The 21,363-nt window shown below is 39.4% G+C and overlaps 1 protein-coding gene across 9 annotated transcripts in view; it reads left to right on the forward strand.

The window, feature by feature from the left end:
- Positions 1-616: 616 nt before the first annotated feature.
- TECRL (trans-2,3-enoyl-CoA reductase like) overlaps positions 617-21,363 on the forward strand; it is a 73,464-nt gene continuing 52,717 nt past the window's right edge. For all 9 annotated transcript variants that reach the window (XM_051789553.1, XM_051789550.1, XM_051789552.1 and 6 more), the window contains exons 1-2: positions 617-1,160; positions 15,464-15,515. In XM_051789553.1, coding sequence (XP_051645513.1) covers positions 927-1,160; positions 15,464-15,515 — 286 coding nt within the window. In that variant the 5' untranslated portion in view covers positions 617-926. The remainder of the gene's footprint in view (positions 1,161-15,463; positions 15,516-21,363) is intronic.

Consider the following 21,363-nt stretch of genomic DNA (forward strand, 5'->3'; position numbering starts at 1 on the left):
GCGGTGCCCTTCTGACACTGTAATCCTAAGCAGCCCAGGGAAATTTAGGGAGAATCTCAGGATGGAAAAGTGCTGCTAGTTCTATTAAATCCTATTAAAGTGTCATAAATGGAAAAATGAAGTTTAAACAAGCCTTGGGGAAGCACTTTCAGAGAAAATCTGTTGTTTTATGTATCTTTATTTTTACCATTAAAGCTGCTTTTGTTTTGCTGCAGACACGCATTGTGAAAATTGTCAGGAAAGAATAAGAAAATAGTAAAATGATTCAAGCCCAAATTAATGCCTTTATGGTTATAATTTCCTTTACTTCAGTTGATTTTTCCCTGGCAGAGCTTTAAGAAAAGTTCTATCTCACCAAATAACAGAATATCCATAGTGCAAAAACAAGCAGATATTTGCAAGGAGCCCCAAAATTTTGCTGATGAACTTCTGGTGTTTTGTTAGTAGGTATTTCTAGAATGGATGACATCTGATGTGATTTTGTAGATGCACACTAAGGGAACATACATACACACATACATATGTGTACATGTGGGCGCTTTAAATATCTGTCTCAGTAGGTAACAGTGGAATTTACTCCATTCGTTACTGATTCCCCTGGGGCTCTGGAATTTCAGGATCTGACATCTTCTGATAGAGAATTTCTAGTTGTGTTGTTTCAAATGCTGGTTTAAATAAAACAAACAAACAAAAAAATCATTACCAGCACTAATACAGCACATCATGATGGCAGGTTAAATATAGACATGGATTACAGAGTCATTGTTTTCACTCCTGCTAAATAAGACAGTGCACTTAAAATGGAATGCCACTTGACCTTTTGTGTCTCATCAGTCTGTGGCTGTATTTAACCGATGCAGGGAGGAAACATTTTCCCCTGGAACTGTCCCCTGTTGATATGACGATCGCTGCTGCGGGGTCACGCCATGCACCAGAGGCAGAAGCCCAGCGCTCCAGAACGCACGAGCGATCCCGCAGCCGATGGAGGAGCTCTGTCCATGTCTCACAATGACTCACGCTCTCTTCTCAACTTCTCTCAGCTTGTGCTCTCTGCTGGCCAAATCAAACCGTCACCAGCGCTCAAACATTCAAAAATCACATACTTTGAAGTAGAAATTCTTGATATGCAAAGCAAGAAGCAGATCTGCATTGTGGACAAGGTGAGTGTATTATTCCAGCATGCTGGGGATGTGCCTGGTTCACACAGTGCCAGTTCAGGGACTCTGTTTTCACTGTGTTGTGGTCTTACTCTGCAGTAGAAGTACTTTCATTCTTTGGGAGATACTCAGAACTTTTTGTTAGTCACAATTCTGGGCTGCTTTTCTCCAGGTTTTTTACAAATAATCCAGCACTGGTTTGTTTTAGACCTCCTGGTTGTTCTGTGGACTCTAGATCTGTCCTTAGGCTGTCTCTTGACAGTGTTTATTTCAGAGCATGAGACTGAAATGTCTGCTTCAAAGTGGATATTCAGTTTTAATACATTTGTAAACCTTACCATCTCAGTAATGCTGGTATCCACACACACTCAACTGCACACTACTTATTAGATTGGGCAGGAACGTGGCATTTTAAAAAAATTTTAAGTTTTAAACAAAGAGTCTTATCTAAAAGAGGTATTTTGAGATTTTGTTTGTTTAGTTTGTTTGTTTTAATAATGTGAGAAAAAATATAAACTACGGCCAAATTTTATAAGTAGGATGAGAGGACTAGGTGGGAATGAAGTTTACAGACCCACAAAAAACAGCTAAAAAAATGCTTCACAAATATTTGCATCACAGTTTTTGTGATTCATTTTGTGATTCTCAGCGGAAGAGCTGGTCTGTTGCATGCCATGAAAGTGGGAATCCTAATCTATTTAGACTATAGAATTTTTCAGTAACATAGTAGAGTTTTGAGACTTACTGTTTTGCTAGAAGAGAAAAAAATAAAAATAAAAAAATTCCCTTATCCTCACTGGCAACAGCTGGAACTGGTAGATAAGTTTGCTTCAAGCGTTTAATGCCTTTGAAATATGTAAGGTGGAATACTACCAGATTTCTAGTGTTCTTGATCATTTAAAGGGTGTTTTTGCAATTTGTATGCCTAGTTAAAGGTAAATGTCTCATTTGTTCATTCTTTATGAGGCAAAATATTTTTTATTTTTTTTTTAATCTAAACAAAGAGGAAATATGTACAAAACGGTCAAATAAATATGATGACTATTAATACCAGTTCTAATGGTAGTGTTCACATTATTTAATTTATTGAGTGATATTTACACAGTTAGGTTATCTACATACTATACTGAATTAGGTTTTGATCCAAAAAAAGACTGAGTCTGTTCTTTATCTTGAGCTTTCCTATAGTGTCATTAAAAGAAATATATGACAGAAACAGAGTAAGATAAAGAGCCACATTTCAGGAATCCTTCCATGATGCATGCTGTTGCAATGATAGCAGACCCGTGTTTTAATTTTTATTCTGAATTTTGATGAGCCTTAAGATTTTCTACACCTTATCCAAACCATGGACTCTGCCCCTGCAGTGGTGGAAAGAGAGACATGAGTGGTGATTGAGAAGTACTCTCCATATAGAGGTAAAATACACACAAGGGAGCAATAACAACTGTAAACTGAAAGTCTCTGAGAAACAGGAATTTGTGTTCAATTTACATGGCCAGCACACCAAGGGATTGGTACAAGTACAGTACAAGGCTGAGATTTCCAAGACTGCCTAAAAATTTGTTTTCTGAATGCTCATTCACCTAGCTGTCTAGGTCCCTTTATTTGCTGTGATAGTCCCTTCCTAAGACAATCCTGAAAGTACTGAAGTTGAGTTCTTTACTTCCACGAACACTTGTTAGTATTGGTGAGCTTTGTTTCTGTTGGTTATTAGAGCAAAAAAGAGACTGTTTTACTGGATTATGCATAATTTTCTGTTTAATTAAATGTAACTGATACAGGCCCAACATGACCCTTCTAATGCCTCTTTTCTGTTTTTAAGATAATTATGATTAACTTTGTTTCCTGAGATTGCATGTAATTACTACTTGTCAAGATTTATAATAGGAAGAACAGGAACCATAGATTTTAAAATGTATGTGTTTGCACTCTTATTGCATATTGTTAGTAGTTCAGACTATTATGATTTAGCAAATACATTTCTAATATTCTCAGATTAATAAATCTAAAGAGACAAACAAATAATGGCAGAGAGAGCAACCTTTTCTTTCTCTACCTAATAGAAACTCAGGCAGAGTGATTCAATGATTAGTGCTATGTGGTTAAATACCAGTGGCTGCTTCCAGAGGTTCAGTTTCTATGAGACTGTGCATATGAATCCATTCAGATCAGTGGGAGCTCTATAAAGTCTGCAACATCATGATACATTTAGCTAGTTTTGCTTTTAGAAAGAAATAATTTCTTGTCCTTAATGCAGTGTCAGCGATTTAGAAAAGGTGTGTTTAGCTGTGTGATCTCAAGAAATCAATTGACATAAATAGGTTTTGAATCCAGCAAAGTAACTGTGAATTAATTCTCTATCTGTAAAATGAAAATAACATTATTTTCTTTGGCTTTCTTACCTGTCTTATACTTTTGGGAAGGACCAGTCACTTACACTAAGTGAACTGAGTGGTTACTATGAGTTTTTGATCATCTTTAACATAAAGAAACAGAATAAATACATATTTGTCTGCTTTCTAAGCCCGCAAGACAAACTCACATCACACTGCAGGCTTTTCCACAGTCAGGAAAGGCAGAAAAAAAATACTGAAAGGAAGCAGTAGGAGAGGAAAATCCCAGGCATTTTGTCCCATAGTCATCTCTTCAGGAGCTAGGTCTTGAAGAAAATTACCTAATCTTGCAAAACTTGAAGTAAATTCACAGGAGTCAGCAACACCGGCAGTTCACTTTGCACATTCACACTGTGAACATAAAATTCTTCATAGGAATATAATTTCTTTAATATTGTCAACCTGCTCTGGGGACTTTCTCTGCTATGGATATGGCATTATGCAAGTAGTTTGGTGCACACAACCTTTTCCAGGGAGTTACTTAAAGAATTTAAAAGAGAAATAATGAGTAATGTGAGATCTGTAGCCAGATGGGGGTCAGTCTCTTCTCCCAGGCAACCAGCAGTAGGACAAGAGGGCAGGGTCTTAAGCTGTGCCAGGGGAGGTCTAGGTTGAATATTAGGAAAAAATTTTTTCCAGAGAGAGTAATCAGACATTGGAATGGGCTGCCCAGGGAGGTGGTGGATTCTCCGTCCCTGGAGGTCTGTAAGATGAGACTGGATGTGGCACTTAGTGCCATGGGCTAGTAACCACGGCGGTGTTGGAGCAAGGGTTGGACTTGATGATCTCAGAGGTCTTTTCCAACCCAGTCGATTCTATGATTCTGTAATCTTTCCCTCCACATTTGCTCTTGGCATAGAAATTAATTCTGAGGTGGTAGGCCATGGAGAAGAGGCTTCAGATTTTGGGGGATCAGGGCAGAGAAAGGAGGAATCAGCAGTCAAAGGCCTTACAAGAGCTGGTGCCTGAAAGCCACAATTAGGAATATTTAACCAAGAAATTTAGCCCATATTTTGACAGTCAGTCAAGGGGTGATAAGGAACAGTTGGGTGTCTTGTGGGTCAGTCTTCAGTCTCTTCAACATTCGTATCAATACTGCAGTTTTAAAGATATTCTGTAGTTGAAACATGAGTCATAAAGGTTTCTTGCTCAATGAGTGAAAGGACTATTTAGGAAAGAATAAGTCTCTTCTTTGGCCAGTGTAAAACAGCAGGTGAGCCTAGATGATCACAAGTCCCTTTTCTTTCTCACAATTTATTAATTTCTATGGATGAAATTCCTGTCTCTGTGTAAAGAAGAGAGGGCAGGTAATTAGTGATTTCTTGTTAGAAATATTTTCAATGAAAAAAAGTCCTAAGATGTCTAAGGGTTTTGGCTTTTGTATTGCTTCCAAAAAAGCATAGAAAAAAACAGAACATGCAAAATTGATCAACTATTATAAATGAAAGAAAACAATTCCTTTTTGTATTTTTTAACAAATAATCTACTTTTTTTGCCAGCCACAATTTATGAAAAACACATACATTCTCAAAAACTGTTTTACTTGTGCATAGTTCCAAAAGGCTGATGTAGGTTGGTTTTAAAGTTATCGATGTGCAATGATTTGATTTATAAATGCTGTTAAGGCAACTCATAACTGGTTTTTTATAGCATTCATTGTATAATATTTTTTTCTTCAAATTAACTTGTAGTAAAATGTATTTTCCCACAAACATAGTGCCATGTAATTAACTTTGCATGAGTTGCTTTTAAGGCAGAAAGTGTTACACAATACAGTTTTTACAGAATAAATCACCTTTGGGGAAACCAGCAGAGAAAGCTTTTTCCCATCTAAAGCCTCAGAGCTCAGTATTTTTGTGCTATCCGATTTTGCAAGTTAAGCTGTAAACAGAGGTGCAAACTCAGGTTTTGGTTACTACGCAGTGACCCTTCTTTTCAGAAAACTTCCTAATTTCTACTGAAAAGAGCTTGCTTCCTAAGATGTTCAGGAAGAGCCTCCTTTCTTGGTGTGCTGAAAAGATGATGGAAACTACTTTCCTGCTGTTCCTTAAACCAGCTCTCTGTGCACTACACAATGCCTTCTCCTGCTGAAATCTCTTTGTAAAACCCAGTTACTGATAGTTAAATGCTTATGGTTAGGAATATACACTGTAGGAACATTTAACTATATGTTTGTGCTTATAGACATGCTGTGCAATTCCTCTAATGAAAGTCATGTGAACACTGTTATTTTTATTAGATTAAAAGACTATTGTATTGACACAGGCCTGTGCATCAACCCCATCACTTGTATATACACAACTCTTCTTGCACTTAAGTATAACACTGTGTGTATTATTACATCTTTGCCAAAGACTAATTAGGGCTTATTCTGATTACTCTGAAAGGCCTGTCTTTGTATGAAGGCATTCACAAGCAATTTTTTGTTTGAAAAGCACCGAAAACAGTAGTGCCCTTGTATCTGCATACTGTGGCTTAACAATACAGCGGATTTACACTGGCATGTCAGCAAAGCAGAAATGGTATCTCTAGTATCAGAAATCTATTAGTCTGGCCTATGAGTTGCAGCTCTATCACAGAAAGTGAACAGCCGAGAAGAACAGTCATTGCTGGCCCTCTTTTGCATAGTCAGCTCTAGCAAATAAAAATAACTTCTCACATCATGACTTGGAGGTTAGAGATACCACATTCATTTGAGGTGAGCAAATGCAATCACTAAAGTAGGCAATGAAACTCTGCAAAGGAACTCTTTGCAGTACCAGAACATTGCCTCTAACATCAGACTTTCCTCATTAGCCTCATTATAAGGAAGCAAAGTAAAGAAGGCCTTTCCCAGGAGAGTTTAATATTTTCATTGCTTTTTTTTTAGTATTTTTATAATATTTCACTTCAGAGGATTATATATTCTTCCTTGTGGAGAACAAGCAGAATCTGTGAATATCCACAGCAGCCTCATTCCATGAGTAGGATTTTTATTATAATTTTTCTCATTCAAGCAATCTATCATTAGAGATGTCCTGCCTCTGATGTCAGAGATGCCCAACAGAACTGAATGACCAGCTGTGTCAAAGGAGGGGGTTTTCATAGTAAGACCACAAATAGGTGCTGCAATTCCCAGTGCTGGCAATTCCCACAGCAATATGGCTGACGGACCACAGACACAGTGCTAGCTGGACACAGGCTCCTTGCTGTGGAAGTCCTCTTTCTTACTTCCCTTTGGAAGGAGGATTTCATGGTGTCTTGTGCCTTTCACTGTATGTTTCCACAGCATCCAGCACAATGGGGATCTAGTCCCTGCTGGGAGGCACTGCAAAAAAATACATTACATTTACAAACTCGTTATAAAATCTGTGTGTTTTCTTGCTTGCAAAAATTGAATCTTATGCCTACCCCCCACTGCTGGAGGTGATGACAGTAGTATTTTCTTCCTCAGTTATCAGTTATACTTGGTAAAGTAGGTAAACATATTCAAATTCTGTAGTAGCAATGCATTACACTTATTTCTTCCCGCTCTACTAGAAATTCACATAATTTTAGTGTCAATATAGCTACAGATGGTTTCAGATGAGAAGAGACAGCTATTCATATTATTTTCTGCTTGCTCTTTGCTGTCATCATTCTTGTTTCAATATGGCTTTTTAAATGGAATACCTGAAGAAATGGCCTTTGATTTTCCTAGAAGAGAGAGACTGGGGAGAGGAGAAGCTGGTAACTTTAGGGCATTTAGCATTTTTAAAGGGATAATTTAAAGAATTACAGAAGCTGCAACAGAAGAGTAATGATTTAGCTGATACTAATAGAAGTATAGAAGTGCCTTTAAATGACAAGTTTTATACGCCTCTTATTTTAGATAAAAAAGGTCTAAGCCTGGAGGAAGAAATAAAGAAACAAATATAATAAATAAAATAAATATTCCAAAATATTAAAGCTTGATTCAAATCAAAAAGAAGAGAGTCAGTTCTTGAGACACCAGTGGTGCTCCAGCTCTTCACAAATGTAAGCCATTCTAGTGAACAGTAAAAAACAGCTATGCTACCAGAGCAGTGAATATTGCCAAAATTGTATCTGTAGAGACAGATTCCCAGCCAGTGTGAAAATGTCCTCTTTCCCAACAGTTATGACATTTTACCCCAGCCGCACATTTGCCTTATTGCATCAAGGATAATTCATGGATTATTGCAAAATATGAATGTACTGGAGCAATGTAAGACCATAGGGAGCTGTAGGTGTTTTATTAGTCTAGTAGTTAACAGCACAACCCATGATGGAAAGTTAGGTGTATAATGGCATCTCATCTAGGCATTATTGTAGCATTAAAATACTCCTGCATATGATTTATTGGTCCATCAGAACATGCTTCAGGTTATTTCTGAATCAGACCTGTGATTCTTCACAAAATACCTGAGCCATGTAGTCATGGATCTATAAATATCTAGCAGTATATATTAATTCTATCTCTGTAATATACCTGCCTACATTTAAACAACTTTGGATTTTAAAAAGTCCTTAAAATGCAAGCTTTACTTTCTTAACAGCTACACTTCTTGTGCCTCAAAAGAACAAATTGTGTCAGTCTGACCATCAGAAGTACAGCCAACATCTCTTCATTGCACTTGGTATTGTGAAAAGTACTTGTATTTCTAACTGACCTAATGATGTCTACTTGTTCTCACATATCACCCTTGCTTCCCACTCCTTTCTGCCCCTTCTCAGCTTCCACCTTCTCTTCCTGGACTACAGGGGGTTTGCTGTCTCTCTGTCTTTCCCTGCCTGCTCTCCCCAACATAGTATGGGACCTACTGACCAAATTTAAATGCATCTGATAGAGGAAAGGAACCCCCAGGTTTTAAAAGATTACCTAGTTCCTGGTAGCAGGCAGCACAGGCAGCTCAGCCCTCAGGGCAACCAGCAAGTGCACGGCAGCAAAAAAGCCCCAGATTCTTCCCCAGTGGAAATGTCTTAGGAGACAGGGAAGAGATATGGGGCAGCTAGATAAACCTTTGAGATCCTTTATTAGTGGAAAGTAAGGCTTTATTAGCTCTGCCACTACTAGAACTACTTGTTTGCCAATGCATGTTCTTCTGTGAATTTTCTTTTTAACTGGTTGATCTTAGGGTTTGTTTTTGCCTTTTTTTTTTTTTTTTTTTTTTTTCCATGCAGTTTCCCAAATAGATTGTCACCAATCTATGGTAAGCACTGGTTGAGTTTCTTGGGTGCACTTCTTGATTTTAAGTGTTAGCAGTCTGTGTAGATATAAAGAACCAACCACAAATATCTACAGCCATCTGATGGAAAAAGGAAGACAAATTCAAAGAGGTTCTACAGCTAAGCCATATACTTAATTTGTGCTAGAACTGGCAACCAAAATCCAAACAAAAATCTAAACCTCTCTATAAGCCTCACTTTTTATTCCTGAGAAATAAGGGTCAAAATTACTCTTTATTATTTTAATTATTTATATTTTATTTCATTTTATAAAATAAAATAAGTTATTTACAATAAAATAATATTTATTTAAAATTTTGTTTTATTATTTATATTTTGTATCACTTTTTTTTTGGTCAAATTATTATTTTTTAAATGCCCATCCCAAATGTTGTTTTCTCTGAAAATGACAGTGAAAAAAATGAGTCTTGAATTTTTATGAGGTAGAATTTGGGAAAGATTGCATTACAAATAAATTTTGAAGCATTTCAATCTGTTATGACACAATAAACATTTCAAGTGCAATTTATTTTCCAACTTAATAGTGCATTTATTTGCATATTATTTCCTATTGGGTTATTTTCAATGACATGAGAGCCATGTGTTATATTATTTTACACTATCATGATAGATGTGTCAGAAAATAATGCAAAAGTAATGAAAGTTCCATACAGATGAGAAATAAAAAGTAATGAAAATAACACAATAAAATGAATTTTCAGCATGTTTCTGAAGCAGGGGTTTTGTTTTTTTTAATTCCTATTCCATTTTAAAAATTTGAAGTCAACACAAATTTACACATCCAGAGTTTTGCCAGAACAATTCCATTTCCCTTGTAGAAAAGTGTTGTGACAGAGGTTTCCTGACTGGTTTCTGCTGTTAATCTGTTGAGGTGAATACAGCAACCTTATTCAGCTCCCCTTAACAAAAGGTCAAAAGGCATGGGGTAGAACCAATTCTAGTCAGATTTGCTCAGAAATAGGCAACCATGGTGAATTCTGTAAACAGAGGGATGGCCCACACACCTTCTGTCAGCTAATGGATTACATTCTCTTTACCTACACTTTCATCTTTAGCAGGGAGAGAGAAAGCTCTTTCTGGTGTCTGACACTTTTTCAGGAAGTTTCTTGCAAAGAAAGCGGTGGTTTTTTTTAATGTAAGTAACCAGCTAGCAGTACAAAAGCAATGAATCATCTTTAGAGACAAACTTGGCTAGTGTAAATTGACATGACAGCTCCCCACAAGCATGCGACTATGTGTATTCTTAGATAATTTGGCCCATAATCACTGGAAATATTAGTCAGTTGGATTATCTCATATGCCAAAGTTCATGTGACCAGATAATAATCTAGAAGATTGCTAAGTGATACAGCTCTCTACTTACGTATGTACTGGAAATTACTGGAGCTAAAACGGTAGTTCTGCATATCCCTGGTTTCTGCAAAGACTGGCTTGAGATCAGAGCCAGCTGTTTGGTAGGCATTTCACTGCAGTCTACCAACTAAAATACTGAATTCTATATAAAGCCTTTGTGTGGTTGCTGACAACACTTGTCTATATGTAGGTACTTCTATGTCATTTCCATGATGAGCTCATTTATTTATATCTCTTTGGACATGACTGGCACACTGGTTCACCAAGATAACAAGAGAGCAGTGTGGGACATACCGAGGAAGGTTACAGTAAAACAATACCCAATTTTTAATAGTCTTTGAAAATTGATAAGAAAAAATAATCTGATCTAGAAGTCAAGTTCACAAAACATGGAGATCAATTAGAACAGGCGTTTTCCTGATGAACTTTCTGTGAAATGCTGCTGATTTCTAGTGGTACATCATGGTCTCAAGACAAGGACAGGGTGCAAAAGCAGGAAGTATTTGTTGAGTGCTGAATTTAGAAAGTACCTGGCTTTCCCATTGGCTGGTTATCTGTTTTGCAGCCAGATTCTCAGCTGCAATAAGCTGATGTCACCCTTTTAGACAAATTTACCCTGGCTGAAGATGGGGTTGTGGTTAATGAGCAGCAGTAGTGGCAGAATTTCTGAATTTCTGCAATTATGGAAAATGATTTCCTGTTACAAAGTAGGTGACTCAGTAGTGCAGTAATACTGATATATCACAAGGAGGAAAAAATATTCAAAAGGAAACCTTGAATGAAAAATCACTTATTTGCTGAAATTCTATTATTCAAATTCTTATTGATATTCTGCTGACCTCTAACCCCTACAATAATTCTTTAGTGCAAGAACTGTGTGATACAATTACAAGCAGATCACCAGATTTGGCATAATTCCTTGACTTACAAATGTGAAAGAGGTAGGAAAGCGGATAACTATCTGACTAGCTTGCACTCACAAAAGGCAGTATTAAGTTCCCTTAATATCTTCTACTTAGTGCTCTTCCTTAGGTCATAGCCCAAGATACTAATTTGGTATTTTAAATCTTAAAAAGAAATGTCATGCTTTGTGGATTGGTGCATAAAGGAAGAATAGAACTGGTAGGATGACCCAGAAGGTCCTTTCATTCTCGAATTCCTATAAAATCAAAAGTTGCCTCAAATGGGAAAGTGAGAGTATTTTTGCTATGAAGGTACAGGAAAAAGAGGATTTGAGGTTTTTAAATCATCCTTTTCTGAATGAAAAGTGTAATCAATGCAACGCACAGCTGTAAAATCTGCATTTCTTCATAACATTTTCTTTTGAAGAAAAAGTAGTTTTGAACCTTATACATGATAGTAAACTTCCTAGAAACTAACTATATTTAAAATCTGATGTTAGACTACAAGTTAAGAAGTAGGGAAGGCAGGCTTGACCATTAGACTATAGAAGATATGTGCCAAGTAAGAGGTATTTTTACAGTGAAATCCATCTTGCTTTAAATAAGCTAAGGACGGTCTTTCACTCTGTTTTCCGTTTGCATATTTGAAAAGTGCTGAAATAGAGGAAAGGAAAGGTTATAACACTTTCACAAATAATTCAAAAGAATGAAAGGAGTGTAAGACTAATAATTAGAGTGAAATATTCCAAGGTGTTTTATTCAGTTAGCACAAAGGGTAATAAGAGCAGATGCTTTTCCAGTCCTTACAATTCTTTAGCTTGTCTTGATGTACAGTGAAAAGAACAAAAGATAATTAATGGTCTACAAAGAGGAAAGTCTTAGTAGTAAGCCGATGTCTCAGCATCCATCTTCACATTGATCAATATTAGAAACTATAACTTCACTGGTTGTTTTATGAGATCTTTAAAAAAGGACACAGAATTATCAAGATCATAAAAAAATATATTTCATTCTTTTGTGGCCTGTAGCCTCATTATTCTGCCTGGAAAAGGACACTGCAATTCTTCTATGTCATAGCCCATTCTGAAGAGGAAAGTATTTGTGTTATTTTTCAACCCATGATCTGTGTAGTTTATCTCAAGTGGAAGGGTCCTTCTCTAAGCCAGCTGGCTCGTAAAACAAATGTGTTCCTGCCCTCCTGGCTGGATGTGTGCTCCTTGCCTTCCCTGGGCACCCTCAGCCCGTTCAGTGTGGTGCCATGTGGATCTGCCAGCCTGTGACCAACCAAACAAGCACATTCTCTGGGCCCCAGCTGGCAAGATTTAAACTAGCTCTAGCCTAAAGCAGCTTGGATGTACTCAGGCACAGCAGTGCTCCTGCTAATGAGCTCTGCCTCTCTCACAGGTGTCACACAGAGCACGGTCCTCCCAGCTGCAGCTACATAGTTCAAGTGCCACCTTTGGAGGTAGGGGAGGTGGTGTGTGATGCTGTGGACACACTCACTGGTTCCTCTGCTGCAGCAGACCATTGTAAGCACAGATCCTGGCAGGCACTTTGTCACTTTTAAATACCTAAGGCATGTGAATGGTTTTACAGGTAGACCGAAAACACTATCTTAGAGAAATTTTTTTAGCAGCTAAAGTTAGGTGATGTGAAACCCATGGCTGACATAGGGAGCCATTTGGAGGGGAGAAAGCACTGAATGTCTCAGGATGAAAAAGGGAGAGGGATGTAAAGGTAGATTTGCTAAGAAGGGCTGGACTAGACATTTTGAACTGACTGAGAGCAGCTCTGCCCTAAGTCAGCACATACTCAGGAGTGCAGGAGATGGAGACCCTGCCTCTGTCTCAAGCAAACACTGTTCTGTAAGTGTGCTAAGCTTAACAGTTTTTTCAGCTTTCTTTGACTTAATCAGATAATCATCTCTCCAGAGCACAGGTTGGCCCTGGCTCCTCTTTCCCAGAACACATTATGGTGAGATGCTGATCTCCTCTAGAGATGCAGGCCCTGTAATAATGTAGATTATACTGTATTTGGAAAGATGTTTCATCCTCCATCACATTGGAAAAGACTCTCCCTGTCCTTCATCTGGCAATGCCAGCTCTGAATACCTGCAAACCTGCCCTGTGCTAGGGCACATGACAGATTCTGGTCTGCAGTCTTGTGCGCCATATAGCTGTTGCCAGCTAAAGGCACTTGTATCCATATCTGACAGATTCTGGGACCCAAGCCTCACAGGTGTGAGATTACAAGGTGTGAGAAAGCGATTTCAGACATTTTTAGAGATTTTGAGAACATAACTCCCCCATCTCTAGTATTCAAGTCCACAGAGGCTGTACACATTACGAGAAAAGGCACATGTAGACTGTGGGAGATGTGCTGTTCAAATGGATGTTGCAGGGAATGGCTTAAGTGCAACGAATACAGATAAAATTTTTTCTTTCCATTTTGAACCAAGAAAGGTAAGATAGTTTCTTCTGTTGTTCCCTTTAGCTAGGAAGAAGAGAGACCGAGCTGGCATCAGGAACTCCAAGGGCAATGTCTCCTTCCTGGCACAGTACTATTCAACACGATTCAGGTCAACACAAATGTCAGGGCCAGGGAAAGGGTAGTCCTTGCTTTCAAGGAGCCCAGCTCTTGATTTGGGTGGAGTTGGCATTGCTTGGCAGGCACATCAGAGAGACAAGTCAAGGTTTAAGTAGAGGTTCACTTACAGCAGTTTCTGCAAATAAGGACTTTTCCAATGCCCAATAAAACCCTCTGTAACCATGGAAAAGAAAGTGTTCTTATCTAAACCCAAAGGAAAAGCTAGAAAAAATCAGTACTTTACAACCTTTCAGCACAGGTGTCATTTTACAGCTTTAGATAATTCAAATCTGTATTGAGCTCCCTGTCTGTTCATATTATTACTGGAAACAAGTTGCCTTACTCATAAGTACTAATGGCACATATATTGTATATCTGTGTGGGGTGTCAAAATATGTAAGAGTAAACTTTTCTTTCTGTAGCGATTTGTTACTTCAGAGTCAGCAATTTTATTTTCTCACATCAGTATTTCTACAAACTCAGTCTCTTCCACAAAACAACCTATGCTAAGGTGCTGACTGATCTCTACTGGCAGAATTTCTTATGTTCTTCTCTATTCTTTTGCATGGTTATTGTCACAAATCACTAGTAAGTAAAACAGATAGACAGAAATATCAGTAAGCACATTTGGAAGAAGTGGGGCTATAAGCTAGATGGTGCCAAGATCCAAGCAAGGCTCAGTAAGTCAGTTAATGCTTAAGTGTATGAGTTCTAACTAATACAATGGAACAGGAACTGCATATCCCATAGAAATCTTTAGGTGGGCAGAGACAGATAAACTTCTGCAGAGCAGGACTGTTGGGTTCCTGTGTAACTGCCAAGAAGGCTATGCCAGGCAACTGCTGCATTCTGGTTAAACTGAGGGAAGCTGGGGATGGGGTGAGCCAGGTGCTGAGTGCCCAGACAGGGAAAATGGTGCTATGGCTGTTTCTCTACCTCAACCCAAAGAAATTCTGCTACTCCTCAAGGTTTTGCTATAAGTCACCACCACTTCATACTGGTATTAATCTATGCCACACAGGTGCCTAAAGTCTTCAGGGGAGAGGGTTTTCTGTATACTGCTGTGTGACTGCAGTGATGAAATCTCTTGCTAGAACCAAAGCAGATCCCCATAGCTGACACAGTTCAATTTACTTCTCAGTCTCTGTGCTTAAATGAACAATACACAATTTAAATCAGGGTCAAGTTGTTGAAACCTTGATGTCACCTTCATCTCAAGCTCAACATAATACTTCCTGAAGTGTCCCACTGCCTTTCCTTGTAAATCTAAGTCTTTCACTCTGCTAAGTTGTGTTTCTCAGATACTTTGTACAAAGTATATTAAGAAATCAATATACATAATAAAATAGAGCCTAAAAGGCTTCCAGACTGCCATCTAATACTGTGACACCTGAATTGCGTCAGTGCACATGAACAACACCATGCAGCAGCAAACTCATTTCAGGCAGAAAGGACAGAGCCTGCCACCTTCCTACTGGCTTCCCAGGAAATCCATTTCATGTCTCTAGGAGATGGGCCTCACCATGCTTGAACTTAACTTTAAAAATAAACCCTTCAAGTTTTCTCACTGGTTTGATCTTGGGGGCAATTATTGCATCAAGTAGGACCAGAGGCTTTCCCTTGACCCTTGTGATTTTAACCTTCCATTGATCAAGCAGAGGTGGTCCAGGTAATGTGTAAGTCAAATGTGGACAATCCTTAATAAATTTCCTGATTTCTTTCAATTTTGCCAAAAGAACTTGCAGACAAATTAATTCATCTCTTCATTAGAGGAATGGAGAAGGGATCCCAGAGTGCAGAAGACAAGAAAATTAACCTGCATGCATTTTGCTTTCTTTTTCAGGTACCTCCAGCATCTACCGTTCTTGACGTGAAACACAAATTTCACAAAGCATGTAAGTACTATGGCTAACAGGCTGGAGGCATGGTTAGAGGCCTTTCAGCTTGGAGAAATTGTCAAATTTATTTTTCATGAAATCTCACACAAAAGCTGAGACTGGCTTGACAGCTCCAGTACTAAATAAGAACAGTGTTTGAACTAAGGTTCTACTGTAGCTATCACAAATGTGAGAGTGGAAGGAAGGGCAGTAGTTTTCTGTCTTCCTTTTAACATTACATAGTGCCAATCCAAGGCCATAACTGTATTTGTTCTTCCAGTGTTATGTTAGATAAACTTCATTAACATTAGACTGCTCCAAGCTGGCCATAAATAGACCATGTAGACCAAAAAACTACTTGGACAAACTTCATAGGTGGGCCTACAAGAATCTTGTGAGGTTCAACAAGTCCAAGTGCAAGATGCTGCTTCTGGGTCAGGGCAATCCCAGAAATGAGTACAGGCTGGGAGAAGAAGTCACTGAGAGCAGCCCTGTGGAGAAGAACTTGGGGATTCTCGTGAATGAAAAATTGAAAATGAGCTGGCAATGTGGGTTCGCAGCCCAGAAGGCCAATCATATCCTAGGCTGCATCAAAAGAGGAGTGGCCAACAGGTTGAAGGAGGTGATTCTGCACCTCTAGTCTAACCTCATGAGTTCCCCCCTGGAGTACAAGAAAGACGTGGACCTGTTGGAGCAGGAAATTATCTGAGGGCTGGAGCACCTCTGCTGTGAAGACAGGCTGAGAGAGCTGGGCTTGTTCAGCCTGGAGAAGAGAAGGCTCTGGGAGACCTCACTGCAGCCTTCCAGTACCTAAAGGGGGCTTACAAAGAAGAGGAAGACTGACTTTTTACTTGGGCACATAGTGATAGGATATGGGGAAAAAATTTTAAACTTAAAGAGTAGGTATTTCAGTTAGAGATATGGAAGAAATTATTTACTGTGAGGATGTCCCATCCCTGCAAGTGTTCAAGGTCAGGTTGGATGGGGCCCTGAGCATCCTGATCTAATGGGTGGCATCTTAGATGCTGAGCTTTCATTATTTTTACAAAAAAGTGTTTATTTAACTAAAGGTTAGATGCCTTTTGCAAAAAAAAGAAAAGTTGTCAGTCACTAAGCTCTTGAATTCAGAATAGCATAAGTAGAAGAAGAATTGTGCTTCTACTCTGTCCTTAGAATTTTATAAAACACTAAAGCTCGAGGCTTCTGTGGTCGCACACAGATTCAATCGAAGAAGCAAAATGCTGTTGACCTGTTTTAAAATTACTAATTTTCACTGCCTGTAAGGACTTGTAAAACACAAAATGGCAAAAGTTCAAAAACTGTACTGCTGAGTACAAAAAGGTGGAGTGCATGTGTTTTAATATTTCAATAAGGGTATGTCCTCCCATCAGTTTGTGAAATGCAGTGCATTTCTGCCTAGAATCTCTTAAATCAACTGCAACTGGATTTATATTGATGCAGTTTAAATCAGTTGAAGAACACTGGCATAGAGGTTTATGCCAATACAACTGCAATGAGATTTTTAATGGATTTGGGCTATAACTGTGCAAGTCTGTGTATAAGCCATTTTAATGGTGCCTATTTTGATATTAGGAGGTATCTTACTTCTCAGGTACCCCCAGTGATGTCAGTGGAGCTACTGTCAAGGAAGACAGCATACAACAAAGCATAGTACACACTGTGAACCAAACCCTCTGACAGTACAGCATTTTACAGCACATGGAAAGGCTGGCATGTGCCTTCAGTGCTTTTTCAGGCCTCAGTTTTTCATGTCAATTCCTCCCATTCCCAGGAGTACACCACAGCAGTGTCCTGTGTCCTTTCTTCTTATTTCAGCTCATTGCTTTGATCTCTCTTTTCCAGTTCATGACTTACGGATGTTGTTGTCTCATGAGGTTCCCCCCCCTCCCTCCCCCTCCCTTCCTCCTTTCCCAATTGCAAAGACCAAATCTTCACTTTTTTCTCTTTGCATAGTCTGGAGGATGACAGCTAATAGCATATAGTTCTTTTAGGCAAGAGCTGAGAAGGGACTGAAGCTGATCTGTGGATGCCTTTGGTTACCATGCTATTTTGTACTAGCTCATGCATTCATTTCTGTCATTTTGTGTGTGCCAGACTCACATGTTCCCCTATAATCCCTCGTTAAAACACACTCCTACGCACACCCCATTACAGTCTCCCTGTCTTCATACATTCTCCTTTGATCACCCATGCAATTAAGCTTTCTCCTCAGCTGGTGTCTTGTCAGCCCTTCAATGAGAGGAACCCCTGTGCAGCAATTTCACAAGCATTCTCTCTGTCACAGAGCAGGTTTTGCTGCCTGATTCAAGAAAGGAGGATAAAGACCACATTATGAATTGCAGCACAGGAGGCTATTAAACATTAAAATAAAAGAAATGAGATGCAAGTGACACGTGCCATCTTACTGCTAAGTAATATCTAAGTCAGTCAAATATTAGTTTGGATCTGTGTTTATGCAAAAGGCAGAATATGGATTTAGAAATCCAGGAACAAATACTGAAACACTTCTCAGCCCTCACTTCAGCAAAACTGTCTCTACTGAAGCAAAGCCTCACCCTGTGCTTTCTGTAGCATTGAGTTCAGGGGGGCAATCCCAGTTTTATCACTGTAGATTGAGGGATATTAGTGAAGAATAACCATTTAAGATTGCCATTTCCACAGGAATTCAAAGGCTTTGCCCAGACTGAAGATGGCTGCTTTGAAACATCCCCTGGTTGCCGTAGCTGCTGCCCCTGGGAGGGACTGGCAGCACCAACCAGGGTCAGCCCAGAACAGTAGTTTCCCTGTTGCAGCCCTCCAGCCATCAGCTCTACGGGGGCTTTCTGTAACAGATGTTAGAGCAAGGCTGTCACACTTAATAGCAAACATCACACCTGCCCACCATGAATCTGTCTAATCCTTTTGAAACATATCTGCAGTTTTGACCTGAGCAAAATCCTCTGGGAGGGAGTTCCACAGTATAAGTATGTTGTGGACAAATGTCTACACTTCTACAACTTGATATTTTCTGCCTGAAATTGAGTGGCAGCCGAGTGTCTGGGTGTCACTGGCCATGGTGCTGTATTGTCTAAGGCATGGTCAAAGAAGCCTCAATCAAATTGATGCTGTGCTGTAGGTGACTTTTCTAGTATTTTCCTCATTCCTTTGTCTAGCTGGCAGAGGTGGAACTAAGCCAAAAACTAAGTGTATAAGAAGGAAGTCTCTTGACCCATTTTCTCAGTTGCTTATAATGAGTTAGGTACCTGGCATTTTCTTTATCTATACAGATTATATTATCAGTGGAGAAAGAAATATCTTGTAGGCTAAACTTCCTGGGCTCTTGTCCTTGGCAATAACTTTTCACCTTTAATTTATTTTTATCTTTGCAAAATGTATTGGACTGCTGTGGGAGGAAATCTTACAGATAGAAAATGAAAAACTGTAATAATAATGCTAATTCATGTATCACATAACTAAAATAAAATACCTCTAGAACAGGTAATATAGCAGAGTCAGTGATCATTAAATATTTTCAAGGTTACTGCATGGAACTTGCTGAAAAATCTCTTGAAAGAAGAGGAAAAGTGGAAAGGAGAGGGGGAAATAAGACCTCAGCAGTACTGTAACAAACTTATGGAGGCAACCTCTTGCACAAGGGGGACAGCACAACTAGAACTGTTCTGAAGCCAGAAGAGTGAGCGTAGGGAACCAAAAATTGCCTTCTAGGCAGAAGGAGCAGGTAGGGAATGGAGGAAGCCTGGTGATGAGTGGAAGGAAAAAGGGAAGTTGGAGAGAACTGAAAACATAATGAGTATCCTAGCCTACAGAGGGGAATGAGGTGCTCAAGGAATAAGGAACAACTCAAACTGCCAGCTGTCCCAATAAAATACTAACTCCTAACCATTTAGCTCCAAAATTGCAGGCACTTCCATCTAAGATAACAGATGCTGCACAGAGCATTTAAAATAAGCAATATGAATGAAAAGTAAATCACTAAGACAGAAATTGTCAGTAGATGGCACTCAAGAATAAACAGCATAATTTCTGGACAATATGAAATTTTAGAATCCTGCTACACAATCTTACAACTGCTCCTTATAAGTATTTCTACAGTGATCCTAGGAGCTATGTTCCTGAGAAAGCTGCTGAGATATTTTCTGTTGTTTTTCTCTAGAGAGAGGACAAGAAAAAAAACCCGCAATTCCTTCATGATGGGATGAGTCTCTCTTTTAGCCTCCTCCTTATAGGCTGCAGGGCAGTGTGTTAGGATTTATCTGCCAGGTTTTACCTATTGCTCTCATCCTGCATGTTCCCCAGAAGCCGTGGGAGAACAGGCAGCCCTGCAAATTTCTTCACTGCAGACATCCTGGTCAGAGCATTTCCCATCTGACTGCCTGCACAAAAGCAGCATCAGAGGGTCCTGTGCAGGCCCTTCCAACATGCCATTTCACTAAGTGCATCAAATACTATCAGTGACTTCCAAATGCTCGAATAAGATGTTTATTGCCTAATGTGAGGAGATACCATATCAGAGGGCAAACATGAGCAGAAGTACCACATCATACAATTCTTCTCCATCTGTATGGGAGGCCTGTGCACATTCTCCCTCCTTCCCTTTTCAAAATGATCTGTTACTGCCTTGAGCTTGCTTCTGCCCCCAGTAGCCTGTCAGCAGTGCTCAGCTCAGGCAGTGCTCAACAGCTGGAGGGAGAGTTAAAACCAACAGGTTCTTGTTCACCCAAAACCCTGAAGCAGATCTTCAAAACACAGAACAAGAGGAGTCAAGCTGACATGGGGAAGAGGAAGGAGAAGAATCTCTCATTGCTTAGATATCACAAGGCAAGCCTTGTGAATGGAGCTTTAGGCAAATGAGGTACTAAAATTATTTAGTAGAGGAGGTCCTCTTTCTTTTCTCCTTTTCAGAAAGTCTGCTAAGGGTTTTCATACTCTGAATCTGCAACTTTCCTGCTTGTAATGACATCTGAGAGCTAGTAGCATAAGTAAGGAATAACTCTGTATTTTGCCTAAACACAAGAGTGGGATGCAGAGCTGTTGCTGCAAAGGATGACTGTTTGTACTGCATCACATAATTCCCTTCTAGAGGCTGGCTGTGATGTTAAACTGCAAGGCTCAGAGAGGTGAGAAAGGATGCTGTGGGGATTAGTCATTAAGAGCAGTACCAGGGCGAACGGTGACTGCTAAGCCAGTGGCTTGCCTGCTGGCTCTGTATAATCAGGACTGTCTGATAACACAGTCTTGCTGAGAATCTGCAGTTCCTCTGATTTCTCCACACTGTCTATTACAGCTGGATTCTCAGGTTGCAGAAAGTTAATGAAATCTGTCAATTTTGATGCCTGGAGAGACTCATGTGCCTGGTGAATACATCTGCTGGGACTCAGAGAAGCTGAATTATGCTATTTATGGCTCTACAAAGTTGACTTCACAGTCTTGGCCTGTCAATCAACCATGTGTCTCACAAATCAAAGAGATCCAAATAAGTTATATCTAGGGCATAGAGCCTTTCAGAGGGATCTTTCTTTTGCCCTATATTAGGAGATCAGGCTTAGAAAAAGTCAAAATTTTTGAAAAAGGCCACAGTCTGATCCCACCATGAATTGCCTTGAGCTGGATGCACTCCCTGGACAGAAAGGCAGCTACTAAGTCTATGGCTTTTATCAGATCTCAATCTCCTTCCTCCCTAATTGTGTCCTAAGCAGTTCACACTAGCCCAGAATCCATATACGAATGAGTTTTTGAAGGGATAGACAATATCCTGCTGTGCAGGCGTCTGACTGCAGAGCTCATAGGCCCAGCATTACGTCCCCAGTGCAGATTCACAGAGCATGTTGGGCTGGCAGTCACATCT

Source organism: Manacus candei, unplaced genomic scaffold, assembly GCF_025592945.1.
Source record: "Manacus candei isolate 608988 ecotype Guabito, Panama unplaced genomic scaffold, ASM2559294v1 h1tg000028l, whole genome shotgun sequence".
NCBI lineage: Eukaryota > Metazoa > Chordata > Aves > Passeriformes > Pipridae > Manacus > Manacus candei.